Source organism: Perca flavescens, chromosome 8, assembly GCF_004354835.1.
Source record: "Perca flavescens isolate YP-PL-M2 chromosome 8, PFLA_1.0, whole genome shotgun sequence".
In the NCBI taxonomy this organism is placed as follows: domain Eukaryota; kingdom Metazoa; phylum Chordata; class Actinopteri; order Perciformes; family Percidae; genus Perca; species Perca flavescens.
This window is the reverse complement of record NC_041338.1, coordinates 16,768,385-16,782,135: the sequence shown is the minus strand read 5'-3', so window position 1 is coordinate 16,782,135 and position 13,751 is coordinate 16,768,385. Positions and strand designations below refer to the sequence as shown.

The 13,751-nt window shown below is 40.6% G+C and overlaps 1 protein-coding gene across 2 annotated transcripts in view; it reads right to left on the bottom strand.

Moving 5' to 3' along the window:
- Positions 1-7,405: 7,405 nt before the first annotated feature.
- ppm1h (protein phosphatase, Mg2+/Mn2+ dependent, 1H) overlaps positions 7,406-13,751 on the bottom strand; it is a 40,497-nt gene continuing 34,151 nt past the window's right edge. For both annotated transcript variants that reach the window (XM_028586226.1, XM_028586227.1), the window contains exons 8-10: positions 12,140-12,247; positions 8,221-8,372; positions 7,406-7,865 (exon numbers count right to left, since the gene is read on the bottom strand). In XM_028586226.1, coding sequence (XP_028442027.1) covers positions 7,718-7,865; positions 8,221-8,372; positions 12,140-12,247 — 408 coding nt within the window. In that variant the 3' untranslated portion in view covers positions 7,406-7,717. The remainder of the gene's footprint in view (positions 7,866-8,220; positions 8,373-12,139; positions 12,248-13,751) is intronic.

Genomic DNA, 13,751 nt, shown 5'->3' with positions numbered 1-13,751 from the left:
CAGAGTTTCGGATTATCCAGTAGGTCATATGAGGGGAATGGGCCGTTTTGTGGTTTGTTCTGAAGAAGAAAAGGAGGAGGAGGAGAGCGGAGGGAGCAGGTCTGCTTGGGCGGGGTTTCCCTCTTATTTCAAGTCTGCACAGAAGAGGAGCGAAGCGGGAGCGGACAGGTCGTCTTCGGCTGCATGGGAATGTCGCTGTTGTCGAGACGGTACATTTCTTTACCTCGTACGATGTTTTTTTTTTCTTTTCTTTAATATCCTCGTTTTCGTCTCTGTCCCGCATTTGCACCATGTACTGGCTGAGGTAGTAGTTTGTGCTGTTGGTTGGGTTGTGACACTGCCCGCTATGGAGATGACTGCGCAAGCTACTGCCTTGCTAGTGCTGGTGCCTCCACTTCAGCCGAGGAAAAAGCCCTGCTCGCAACGCTGTTAGACGGTTTTAACAGGTAATGCGCACCGCTAGCGTCGCAGCTAGCCGCCCTGTTATATTTAAAGCTGTAATTTACTGCTTTTAAACGAAACATGGCTTGTTACATTGTTGCATTTTGAGCTGAAGCCATTTGAGAAATGTATCATGTTTCGTCCAATAAAATAGTAAATGCTTGTGGAGAACACTTTGTATGCAGTTTTAATTTTGCACAGAAACCTAATGTGAGATTTAGACCTTATGGAGGAGAACGCTTGTATGTATTAGCTGGAAATGTATTTGTATGCACATTTTAAAATGCGCGAGGAAGTCGATATCTGATATGGATTTGCATAGTTTTCCACCACCTCAGGCGGAGCGGGCCGTGTAGAAAGCATGTAGGTCAACAGCACTGTTGCTATGAGGAGAGGAGTGACGTGGCTCCTGCTGCCCACAGAGGTATCCTACAATACAACTGCTCTGATGCACACAAGCTGGCTTTATGGCTCTCCCCGGCGTTCTTTGTTGATACTGATGCATACCATCAGATAGTGTGTGTGTGTGTGTGTGTGTGTGTGTGTGCGCTCTTCCTGCACCTAAACACCTTCTATGCAGAGCAGAGCCCAGACACACTTGTGCAGCGCTGTTGGCCCCGTTCTAGTAGTAATCTGATTATTATGCTAAATCTGCATGATGTGTGCCTATTTGAACTATACGATGTGCACAGACACGCACCCACGTGACCTAACCCCCCACAGGCGTTTCAGCAGTGGTGTCCTCAGAGGTCTGGGAGTGCAGTGCTGCTGATGTGGGTCATGCGTTGTGCGTTAACCTTTTTGAAATGCTCCCTCTGCTGCCCAACAGCATCTGGTTGCTCTGTATCCCCCCCTCAGTATGGGCAGTCAGGGGTCTCGTGATGGGGGTGGGGACCGGAATGGGTAATGAGCTTTGATTGGCTGCAGGGCCCAGGCAGCCTGGGTCGATGAAACCGCGCGGCGGCTGCGGTCTTGAGTTCAGAGCAGGGGCTATTCTAGGATCAGACCTTTAGGGGGGGCTCAGCCCCTAATGAGATTGTGACACTGGTACAGCTACAGTGCCTTGCAATAGTGTTAACCCCCCCCCCCCTGCTAAATCAGTACTTTCACTGGATAACAATGAATACATGTATTTATTATAACAGAGGATGAATGCAAAATTTTGAAGATGGGGGGGGGGTGGGAAATACGAAAGTCCCTTTATGGAGCACCAGAATCAAATAAAATGATAATGAGGTGTAAACAATAAATTAATAAAAATTGAATCTTTCCTTGATTGGGTTACAGGTGCATAGCATTGGCAACAGTGACACAGGATATTAAAGCTGTTTATTTAAACCTACAATTGTTTGTCTTCTGTCACTAACCGACAAGTTCACAAACAAAAAAAAAAATATCTTAAGGGGGTCTGAGATGAAATTTAGGGGGGGCTTGAGGCCCCCTTAAAAAAGGTCTAAAATCGCCACTGGTTCAGAGTGACCCCGACAGCCCAGATGAGAGCACAGCGCTCACCGACTGACTGAAGATTGGATCCTGCGTTTGACCTTCCAAGAAGACATCCATGAAATATTATTAGTTCACATTTGATAGTGTGTTAGGCAGCGTTATGTTCATCTTGGGTCACAGCTCTGCCCACTAGCATCTGTGCTGATTTTAAACAATAAATTCTACTCCAGCTGCTCAATGTAGAGATAATGTAGGGTGAAAAGCAGTATTTCTCTTTTGCAGAATATGCAGCCTAGTAAACAAACCACACATGAGACTTGTGGTTATTGTCGAGCCTGTTGAGTCCTACAGGTCTCCATTTCATATATTCAAAAAGAGTTTCATGTAAGAAATGCATGTAATCCAGCCTCCAGGGTAAAACCAAATATCATTTATCATCCTGACTTTAAAGCGAGCCAGCCTATGGACCAATGAGCAGCTCGGAGGCAGCCAATGTCCTCATCCATCTTGCGTCAAAGCTCTCATTTCAGCCTGGCCGCAGATAAATCATACTTCAGGCAGCCGAAGCCCTAAAGCTGTTAATTCGAGCCCCCTGTAAAAAAAATGACCGTTCAGATGGCTATCGCAGCTGCACCGCTGACGTAGCCGCACCCTCGTCCTGACAGGACAGTCGGCCGTCATGTGTGCTCTGTGTTCACGCTCAACATGTTTGGAATTAGTGCTTAAACAATTAGTATATTAATGAGTTGATCTTCGGAAAATTAAAGTGCAACAATTTTAGTATCAAGCAAAATGCCAAACTGGTTTCAGCTTCTCAAATGTGATTGCTGGTAAGAGGCTGCAACAAACAATTCATTCTTGATTAATCTATTAATAGTTAAGTCAATAAAACATTAGAAAACAGTGAAAAATGCCAAATATTCAGGAGATTCAGTCATTAAATGTGGTGTTTTGTTGACCAACAGTTAATAAAAACCCAAATATTTAAGTAACCGTAATGTAAAGACCATGACTAGCATCAAACTGTCTAATATAATATTAAATTGTCAAATTTAAGCACTGGTAATCATCAAATGTTCTGCATTTATTTCCTAAAACAAATGGATTAATCGATTATAAAACAGATGCCGATTAGTTTTCTTTCAATCAATTGTATTATCTTTGGGTTCTGGGCTGTTGGTTACTCAAAACAGGCAATGTGAAGACGGCACAATTGATTAATCAATTTGATAAGTCAATCAACAGGAAATACTTAGCAAATATTTTCATAATTGATTAATTGTTTGTCATTATTAAGCAAACACCAACATTTGATAGTTCCAGCGTCTCACATGTGAGGATTTGCTTTCGTTGTTTAACTATACAATGAACTGAATAATGTTTTAAACTGTTAGTCGGACAAAAAACTGTATATATTGAGAAATGGTTGGCAGAAAAATCAATAATAAATAAAGCCTATGTCAAAATAAATATAAACACTAGTATTTATTTCAATGTATCCTCCTCTGAAAGGAGGCTTGAAGGCTTTGGCCCCAGCAGCGCCTCACTTTGTACAAGAGATGAGTAACTCGCTGCAAGCCCACTCAGCATCTCCCTCAGATCTATCCACGGGTGGGGTGGGAGTGCTGTAACCTTGGAAAAACAAGCCGCCCACAGGAATGACCATGTCATCATTGCCGTCATCCAATCTGGACCACACACACACACATACACGTGCGTGGAGAGTAGGAGTGGAGTGCCAGATCAGTGCTGGCCTGACTGGAGGAGGATGCGGCGCTGGCCTGTGGGGACCAGATGGCCTTCCAGCTCCTGCAGAGCACCCAGACGTGTAAGACTCCCACAACAGCACTTTATGATCGTCTTGAGCGTGTGTGCGTGCAAAAGCATTCATAAAGGTATGTATGTGTGTGATGCACTTACACCCTCATCTTAACGTGAGGGTAAGATAACATAAATCAAAAAGGTTGTTTGCAATTGTTATATGGTCCATAAACCTGTCCTGGGTCTCTGCTCTGACATCAAAAAGTCCAAATTATACTAAGAAAAATATATAAAACCATGGATAAGGTAATACAATAAAAAAAAATAAGGTTAAAGAAACACAAAGCACTTGTTCATATAAATGGGAAAGGCCAAAACTTTGTTTACTTTTCTAAAATTTGGTCAAAATTACCTGCACATATTAAAGGACAATTCCGGTGCAAAATGAACCGCTAATTGCCTTATAACGCTAGTCGTCGGGGCAAGGGTAAAGTAAAAAGATATCGCTATTTTATACCACTAACAAGGCTCAAAATAGCACCACGCTTCAACCGTAGCATAATGAGGGTCCCTACATGTAAACAGAAGCGTTGAGAACTTTGTAAGTGTACAGACAGTTTATTAAAAAGATAGTTAATAAAGAGTACCGTTCATGTATACAGGCGGGCGCCATCTTGGGAAAACAGTCACGACCAGTCGAGCGACGAACGCCGTGCAACCAGTAACATAGCTCAAGCACGGCGTTTGTCGCTCTTTTTTACTTTACCCCTGCCACAACGACGATGACTAGCATTATAAGCTAATTAGCGGTTTGCGATAAAACCTGTCACATTCGATTAGCGTGAAAACATATCCCAGAGAACGGTCGACTCAGTACACGTGTTAGTAACCCCTAGGTTCATTTTGCGCCGGATTTGTCCTTCCAGTTGTATTTTGCAGCAGTGCTTCTTAATTGGTCTGCGGTGCAAACAGTCTCGCTGATTAAGCTCACTGATACTGAAGTCACGCGTGTGGACTGCTTGAAACGTAATCTCCACAGCTCTAAAAAGAAAGATCCTATTGACGCTACAGTTGTCATGATCCCAGTTTTATACCTTAAAGTATTATTTTTAAGATGAGATACAAAATGTATTGTAAGGAATGAAAGAAACAAAAAGGATCTTCCATATAGGCCTTTTTCACAGAAGACGTTGACAAAAGTGCAGAGGTAAATATTAAATGATGATGGCTGAATTCCATTTTGCTGCTCCGTTTTCAGCGTCCTGGGATTGTGCATGCTGGCCCACTGTCACCCTGCCGTGACTTACTGGGACACTTGAACACAACAGAGCCGTCATTAATGTTATTAGCAACACCTGTGCTTTTCTTACTAGGGACAGGTCAAAATGTCTGCTGGCAGTGTGAAGCCTGCCCCACTCCAACCGTTACTAGGGTTTCACATTTTAAGTGCCACATTATGGTCTTTATTTAGTTTGAGAGGCATTTCCACACAACAAGAAGAATACAATTTTGGAAAGAAATGCAAAATCGGTGCTAGTAGCCAACATTTTATTTCTAAGCTAACATGTTGACTACTAGCAGTGGCACCCCAAAATAAGCCCAAGATACTGGATTTTAAAGGGGAAAAACAATACAATATGCTGTTTCACACAAAACCTTTGAGTACTAGGAGGAATATAGGTTTCCTTTTACTACTCGCAGACTATGGAATGCATCATTGTTCATATGACACCTTTGTCATGTCATGGACTGTGAAAGCTTCATCCTGTGATTTGACTTATTCAAGTAAGGCATTGAAATGAAAGGCCAGTTGAAATGGAGACGCACATCTCATGCACTTTTTTATCAAGTTATTAAGCTGTCTTTCATCGTGTGCGCCTGTGTGTGTGTGTGTGTGTGTGTGTGTGTGTGTGTGTGTGTGTGTGTGTGTGTGTGTGTGTGTGTGTTTCAGTGTCAAATTATGTCCCCCACAGCAGCCTCCACCATGAAATCTTCTATCAGGCTATTCTGTGAACTGATACCCTTCATCATATTGCTTTGGGACTCACTTGACACAGTTAGTCAGAGTGGTGATGGTCGTTTTCTATACAGTTACTGGAGTGTAAGGGAGTTTGCACATATTCATGCCTTGAGTTCCTACAGACTTACATTTTAGGTTCAACAAAAAATGTATCCATGAAAGCTTTAAAATACTATACTAAAAGTCAATTTGCTTACACAGCTGTTGTTGGGCAAGGACACTGAATGTTACGTCATCTTTCTTTCCCCATTTGTCTCTTCACTCCCACAGACTAAGTGCTTCCTGGAGCCAGGATAAATCAACATTCAATCGGTTTATTCTGTCTACTATACAGAGTACACAGACTTTTTGATCAATAACACAGCAGAGTTGTGTGTATTTTATTTTTTTTAATAGAGCAGAAAAGTGAGCATTTAAACCATTTTTACACTGTTCATTGTTTCCAAAACAGTACAAAGTACGTCTTCTGTTACAGTAAGACGTACATCACTCACAATAAAAGAAAGGAGAGAAGTATCCACTGAAAACATTATTTACATTTTTACATTTAAATTAAGTTACTCTGTTCCATGTTTCACCAGCTTCAGCCACTAGTACCGCAGTTATGATACAATATTTGCACACAATTAGTAGAAACTGAAAACTAAAATGTGGAAACCCACTGATTAGGGAACAGCATTGATTGTAGACACATAAGGTAAGTGTTGTCTATTTAATTGTCTGCAGTGATTTTACTCACTTAAAAATCAGAGCAATTCTTGGTCGGTGGCAGCTGCTATTCATATGGATGGTTTTATCTTAATGGGGACAATACTCAGGAAAGGTAAACATGAGTTCATGACAAAGGGTTTTTTGAGCATATGTATAAAAAATATATATTTGGTACAACCCTATAGCGATCACAGTTTCCTGTGAGGCTTTTTTTTTCCCCCATCAGTGCTTTTCTGAAAACATTTTTTTCCAAATCTTGCAGGTACAGGAGCAAATCACAAACAATGTAAAAGAATAATGGCACGGGAAGCAACCGATGATGCACCTGATGTAGCATACAAACAGCGACTCAATAAGGACAATGACAACATGTGTAATGCGTAATACAATAAAAAGGAGAAAGAAATTATGAGGTAGATGGCTGATGGCAAATGAGTGCAACAGAAAGACATCTTTGTTTTTTTTCCTTCTTAAATCTGGGCTATTTTATACTATGATGGGCGCAGGGTCATGTGTAGCTGACACCAAAATCTTGAAGGGAACTTCTCCTGTTAGTGTATATTCTACACTGATGTGTTTTTTCAATTCCAAAGAAAATCGTTTTCTTTAATAATGAGTACAGTATTGCAATGCAAGGTGTGCAAATATTTAAAAAAAAATAGCAACTTCAGCATCAGGAGAACAAGCTGAAATACTGTCTAGAGAAGGCTTACAAATGCTTCTTTGGACAGCAGACTACCATTTGCAGACGACTGAACGTGGCTAATTTAAAAGCTATACATGGAACAGAGGAGGCATGATTCATACTGTATATGTAGGACATCAGTCTTCAGGTTAGTTTTTTTTAGTTTTTTTACACTGTACAGGTGTTCAACCAAACACACTTATCAAATGTTTTATGCCTTGGGAGTATTTACATTTTCACATTTATAAATATTGTGCATTAAGTTAGTAACTGCAATCCTGAGATGCACAGTACCATCTCATCCATGAGAGGCTATGCTCTCAACCTTAGGCATTGCCCCACAACAAGGTTCATAATGGCTTCCTCGAGATAAAAAAAAACAACAAAAAAACAAAAAACAGTAGTTCTCTTCAACAGCTCTTTTCACGTTTCTTTTCTATAAAAAAGGACCAGACAAAAAGAGATCATCCTGTTTGGGGATGATTATAGGGGAAACAGCCTGGACAAAAATCCCATTTCTGACCAGAGACATCTTGGATCCCTCAGCAGAGGAGGACATCCACACTAAAGCACTTTTAAAAAGAGTATAAGGGATGAGGGGGTTTGCAGAAGGCAGGATTACGTTTCTTAGTGGTTGTAGTTACGTAGCTTGGCTAGTTCTGCTTGTTGCCGTACATGAGGGGAATGATGTAGACAGAGATGTCATCTCCAGAGCCTAATCTGTCGTTGGATATCCTCCAGCCTCGATCCTTCAGCACCCCTCGTGCTCTCATTACGAGGTCTTGAGCTGCCATTGTGTACCTGACATAACAAAAGTGATACATGATTAAGGTGTAGTCATAGCACGGTGCTATACAATCAGACAAATGGTCAAATCTGATAATTACGTGCACTGATTGACTAAGTACATCTGCCTGCAGGAAAGAAATCGGAAAATATGGTGGTGAATTTTGGAAACTAAGCTCACAGGAGAAGAAGAGTCAGAGCGCCTCATTAACTATCTTTTCCTCGACATCAGAGAAATTACTTGTCTAAATGTTTGGAAATTTGCATAATTACAACAAGATAACAAACGTTCATCCTCTACAAATAAGATGGGGGTGAGGGGAAGTTCAGCCCTGACTGCCGGCTGCAGCTGTGTGATGAGTGAACGTGCCTGTGCTGGTCGTCGGGGTCACAGTTTGCCAGGAAACAGGTGACCGCTTCAGCTACTTCCTGGTTAGAGAGGACGTCCCACAGACCGTCGGTTCCCAGCACCAGAACGTCATCAGCTCCATGCTCGCACTGTGCCAAAGGGTAAACCTTGACCTGGAGGTGATATGGGGGGGCGGGATTAGCAAGGGATGACAAGTGCATGGTTTCTAGGAATCATTTAAACCGGTTACTGAATTTCATATGAAAATGTCACATAAATGGCTACATGTATATGGCAGAATGGGAAGAACAGGAAAATACCCCTTATTCCGACTTGTGTTCATGTATTACTCCAAAGTGGTTAGCCCATAGTGGTTAGCCTATAGACTGTATAATATTAATGGACAACGCATCCGGTTCGGCCAAGTGCTGCAAATGCGGAAGTGGCTTAAACCTGAATTCTATCTGAATTCCAGCAGGGGGCGACACGTGCGGTTGCATAAGGAGGTCGGAGAAAGTGACCCACTTCTTACTTGATTTATTACCTCAGTAAACATTTTCATAATGAGTTTATGGTCTCAATCGCTAGTTGTAAGTCTTCTGCAACACAGAATGATGTTCATTTTTTGAATTATGGTCTCGTTGATTTTAAAAATCGACGATAAAGCAGGGGGTGTTTTCGGGCGTGGCTATGATGTGATTGCCAGTGAAAGTGTGTAATGTAACGTGGCTCCTCCCTCACTCCTCCCTCTCGTCTAAAATCGTCACATCCGCAACCAGGATGGCTGCTCCCGTAACGGCAAACTCGACGACTCATAGCAGATCTCCACAAACCAATGGATGACGTCACACATGCTCTGTCCATTAATATTATACAGTCTATGGGTTAGCCCTACTGCTAACCTTGTAGTCACATCACATGAATAGCCTACATTAGCTACTTGTGTTGCGTTATGTATTTTGTAGCAGTTACTTACCAAGTGAAACCAGATACATGTGTGCATGTGCGTGCTTGTGTGTGTAGATGTGCGTGCATATATGTGTCTACACAGTCAAGTCTGGGACAAAGTTTATAGCAGGGGAGTCAAACTCACTTTTACTAAGGGCCACCCTGGAAAATGAAAATCACATCAAGGGCCAGACGAGTTTATTGTAGGCCTGCTCCCTCTTAGTCGATTAGATGACTAATCGGTCATTTTGGTCTTAGTCAACTTAGATTTCTTTAGTCGATTAGTCATGATTTATGCTTTTTTCATGCTGAATGACTTATTTCCAAGAAACGTACGAGCACATCTCTGGTAAACACAAGAATTAAGATGGTGCTTTTGCATGACTCTTTGCGGAGAAACTCAGATTTACAGATCTGTCCATTAAATCAACTAATCGATTTGTCGATACAATTGAATGGGTGTTAGTCGACTAAGAATTTCTTCAATCGAGAACAGCCCTAGTTTATTGACATGCTGTTTTTTGAGACAAGTGAAATATCTTTGATTGTATTACTGAATGTCGCTTTTTTTTGCCATTTTTCGTAATGTTTCTTGCTTTCTCCGACACTTTGGTTGCATTTTTGTTGACATTAAAGCCCTACAAAAGTCAGCAAAAAGGTTCCTTAGCAAATCAAGCAAAACAAAGATTACATTTTTAAAAGCAGGCTACCATACAGCCGACTCACAGCAACCTGTTTCATAGCCTAAATATAAAAACTCTCTGTTTCTGGGGGAAATTCTGAGTGTCAAAGTCGGCAAATCTGCTAAATTCTGCTTTGAGTGTCGCGTAATTACAGTTTGAAAAACAGTTTCCTGTCTTTTCGGGTTTATATATGCATGTATGTATGTATGTATGTATGTATGTATGTATGTATGTATGTGTATATATATATATATATATATATACACACACATATATATACATATTCACAATAATTATTATTATAATAAGAAATGAGATAATCATAATTAAAATAAATAAAATTACTTTAGAAAGACTGCCAATTTAACTTTAAAAAGTAATTATTTTTAAGTTATATTTTTTGTTAGCGTCGCGGTTTCACAACCATCCACTATTAGCTTTACTTTTATCCAACTGTGAGCAGCTCTTCGATTTCCTTTTAGCAATGCATTGTGGAAGAAAAGTGTAAATCAACTGCACACTCAAAACCCCAAGAGAATTTTTAGTAAGTTGCCATGTGATTCATCATCAATATTTCAGTCTGAACCAAAGTAGTGGACAGACTGACATTACCCGAGGGTCACACTGCTAGCATGACTACAAATTCAACTGCTATATCCATATATAGAAGTGTTTCTTCAGCACCACATACCTTAAAAATGTAAGAATGTTTTTTTTTTTCCTCTATATATCTTTTCTAGAAGTTATTGATGGCCTCAATCTTTCAAAGATATTCAAAGAGAAATGTTACTGTGGCAACTCTTGTATGGCATTATCTCTCAAATTACTATGCCTTAGCAAAAGTATATTCTGAAAAAGCAAGCATAATAATACCTAGAGACCTTGGACTTGGTAAAAAACTTTTGGTTACTTTGGTTGCTTCAAGTACAGTAATTCCTTGGCTACCGTGAGGGAGTTGCCTAGTCACAACAGACACGCCAACTTACTGCTGAGGCTACTGCTAAAAAGAGCACACCTCTAAAAGTGGTAGTAAACCTTGTGATTTAAGTCAAGCTTTGAAAGAGAGAAAAGGACTGAGGCAGTTCCTAGAATCAATTCTAAAATATAGATTTCAACAGCAACATATTATCCCTAGAGGAGGGGTGATGACCAGAGCGTTTGGTTTCTGATCGCTGAACGCCCATATTTGATCTCATGATGATCTGATGACTCAAGTGTCAAGTTTAGCTTTTAGCCAATTTTCCCTCTGTAACGGCCATTATTTCTAGGACTTTCAATCCCTGCAGGTCACTCTCCCACACATTTCTTTATATAATAATTGTCTATTTCTTTCCTGCATTTAACATCCAGCGGGACCTCTAATGCTCAGGTTTGACATGTCTTACAAATACTTAGAATGTGTTTGGACTCTTATCTGAAACAATACAAATGTACAAGCATCTGAAAAGTAAATCTGAAAAGAAAACATCAAAAAAGAGCCTGGATTTAATATGACCGATCTCAAAGGGCAATGAATTAAAGATTAAATTAGAAATTAGAAAAATGAGATTAAAATAAATTCCTGGGCTTTGTGACTACTGCAATCATGTGCGTTAGACACTGGGAAGGATAGGAGCTATTTGAGAACAACGGCTGGTGGGGAATGTTAATGTGCACGTTGATCACATTAGTTCACAGTGTGGACTGTTAAAGGCATTTTACATTGTTTATGTTGTGTATATTGTGTATATTTACAGTATACACTCTGTGCCCTAGTTTTTTCAGGAGGTCGAGGTAATGAGGTAACATAAAAGGAAAGGTCCACCACACTGTTAGCACACTGCTATTGATAATGTCAATCACATTTCCATTAATACAGGTTAGCATTTTTCAAACAGCCAACAACTGAGTTTGGTAGCAGAAATCCTTAAAATACAATCATCCCCTTATCCTTACTTTAACAACTTTGACTTTTTGGACATTAAACAATCAAACAGGATCAAATCCAGAGAAGAGGAAGCATATTTCTTCACCAAATGCGTCACTAGATGTGTGCGTCCTTTATTGGTTTATCCACCTTTTTTTCTAAGCAAAATGTAGCTTGTCTAGAAGATGGATACTGTTCAGTTCAAATAGTGGAAATGTAGGAAATCACTTATTGAAGTGACCATTGGAGAATTTGCTTGTCTTTACTTAGAAACTCGTGTCAAACTTGAAGTAGCAACACTCTTAGTTGTGTATAAAGGATAAAGTGAATGAGAAAATGTGCTTTCTCTGTACACACTGTGAAGGAAGACATAATGAAGGACAACAGTCAAATTGGATCCTACCTCTGGGCAGCAGGACAGGAAGGGCTTAATGTAGATGTTAGAGTCGTGCACTTTGAGATTGTGGTCCCCGAGACCTCTGGTGACCCCGATGGTCGCCAACACACGAGCCTGCAAAAATTTGGAAGCATGTAAAGCGCATCCTCTGTTTGAGTCAAAAACATAGCAACACCCAACTCTTTAGGGATATTTGATGCGTTTATTAGAACTCCGGTCTCATTTCTTCATCGGTTATGATAACATCGTACTGTGCCAAAGTGAATTCTGAGATGTGGGGACATGGTCCCACCGCTACAATACATACAGACGGGGCAAGAGATGCTTAGATAAACCAACAGTTTCAGTCAAACCATTTCATCTGGAGGGAACCCTGTGAGTGAGTGCAGCTAAAATGCACAGCAAAACGTGTGTGCTTCGTACAGCGTGGCAAGAGTCTTCTTGTTTGACTGCTTGTGTTTCTTGCCCCGTCTGGCTTCTTCTTAGTGATGGCACTGCGCTGCTACGTCTAAGCAAGTAACTTGGTGAGTGTAATGTTAATAATTACCTGTAGGAATGACGGTCAACACTACAGTACCAAGACCCATGTTTTAATAAACTGGAATGATCGGTTAAGTCTATATAGTAGTATAAGTAGAGTTGTGAAACCGGTCTGATATGTCCAGTATGGCGTTTTAAGTAGTTGAAGAATATTTTGACTGCTGTGCAGGTGTTCCAGAGCACATCATATGACCCTAAACTGCTCTAATGAACTGCTAATGTTTGTATCAGCCAGGTTTCTGAAGTGTGTGTGTGTGTGTGTATATATATATATATATATATATATATATATATATATATATATATATATATATATATATATATATATATATATATATATATATACATGTATGTATGTATGTATGTATGTATGTATGTATGTATGTATGTATGTATGTATGTATGTATATATATATATATATATATATATATATATATATATATATATATATGCCCCCTCCTGATAAAGTTAAGACTTAGTTCTGTAAGTCTATTGCATTCATCCCTCCTCATAATTGTAAAGAATAACCTGCATGACATGTCATCCTTGTGACATTTCACTGACGGATACAGGCTACTCCAACTGGGAATCTTTATCTGGATGGATGAGCAGCATTTAGACAAATAAACACAAGCTCATCGTTAGCATCTTCCAGTTTTGGGAGTGCTTAATGATCATTCCCCGGGCCCCAGACGCCATCAAACTCATCATAAGCTGTGCAAAACTCCTTTTGATTCCGACTGTCTGCACTGGTCGCCACCGCCGCCTCTAAAAATGGCTGCTGGCACAGGACTGGGGAACTGGGCTAATTGAATCTACTGTACAGCTTATGAGACAGGGCGGCACATGAGGCCGGGGGAGAGGAGTACGAGGGCAAGTGAGGCCTGTTAGGAATGGACCTGGATCTGTATGCAGCACAAAGAGGGAGAGAGAAGGGAGAGCGTTTGAAAGTGGCAGCAAAGCTCCTCCGGCAGAGAAGGGGAAACATCCTGGGATTAATTGTTGAGCGTTGGGGCCCAGCAGGCTGCGCGCCGGGCTTTGAAGTGCTCTGGCGTTTCTCTCCCTCGTACAAAGCCC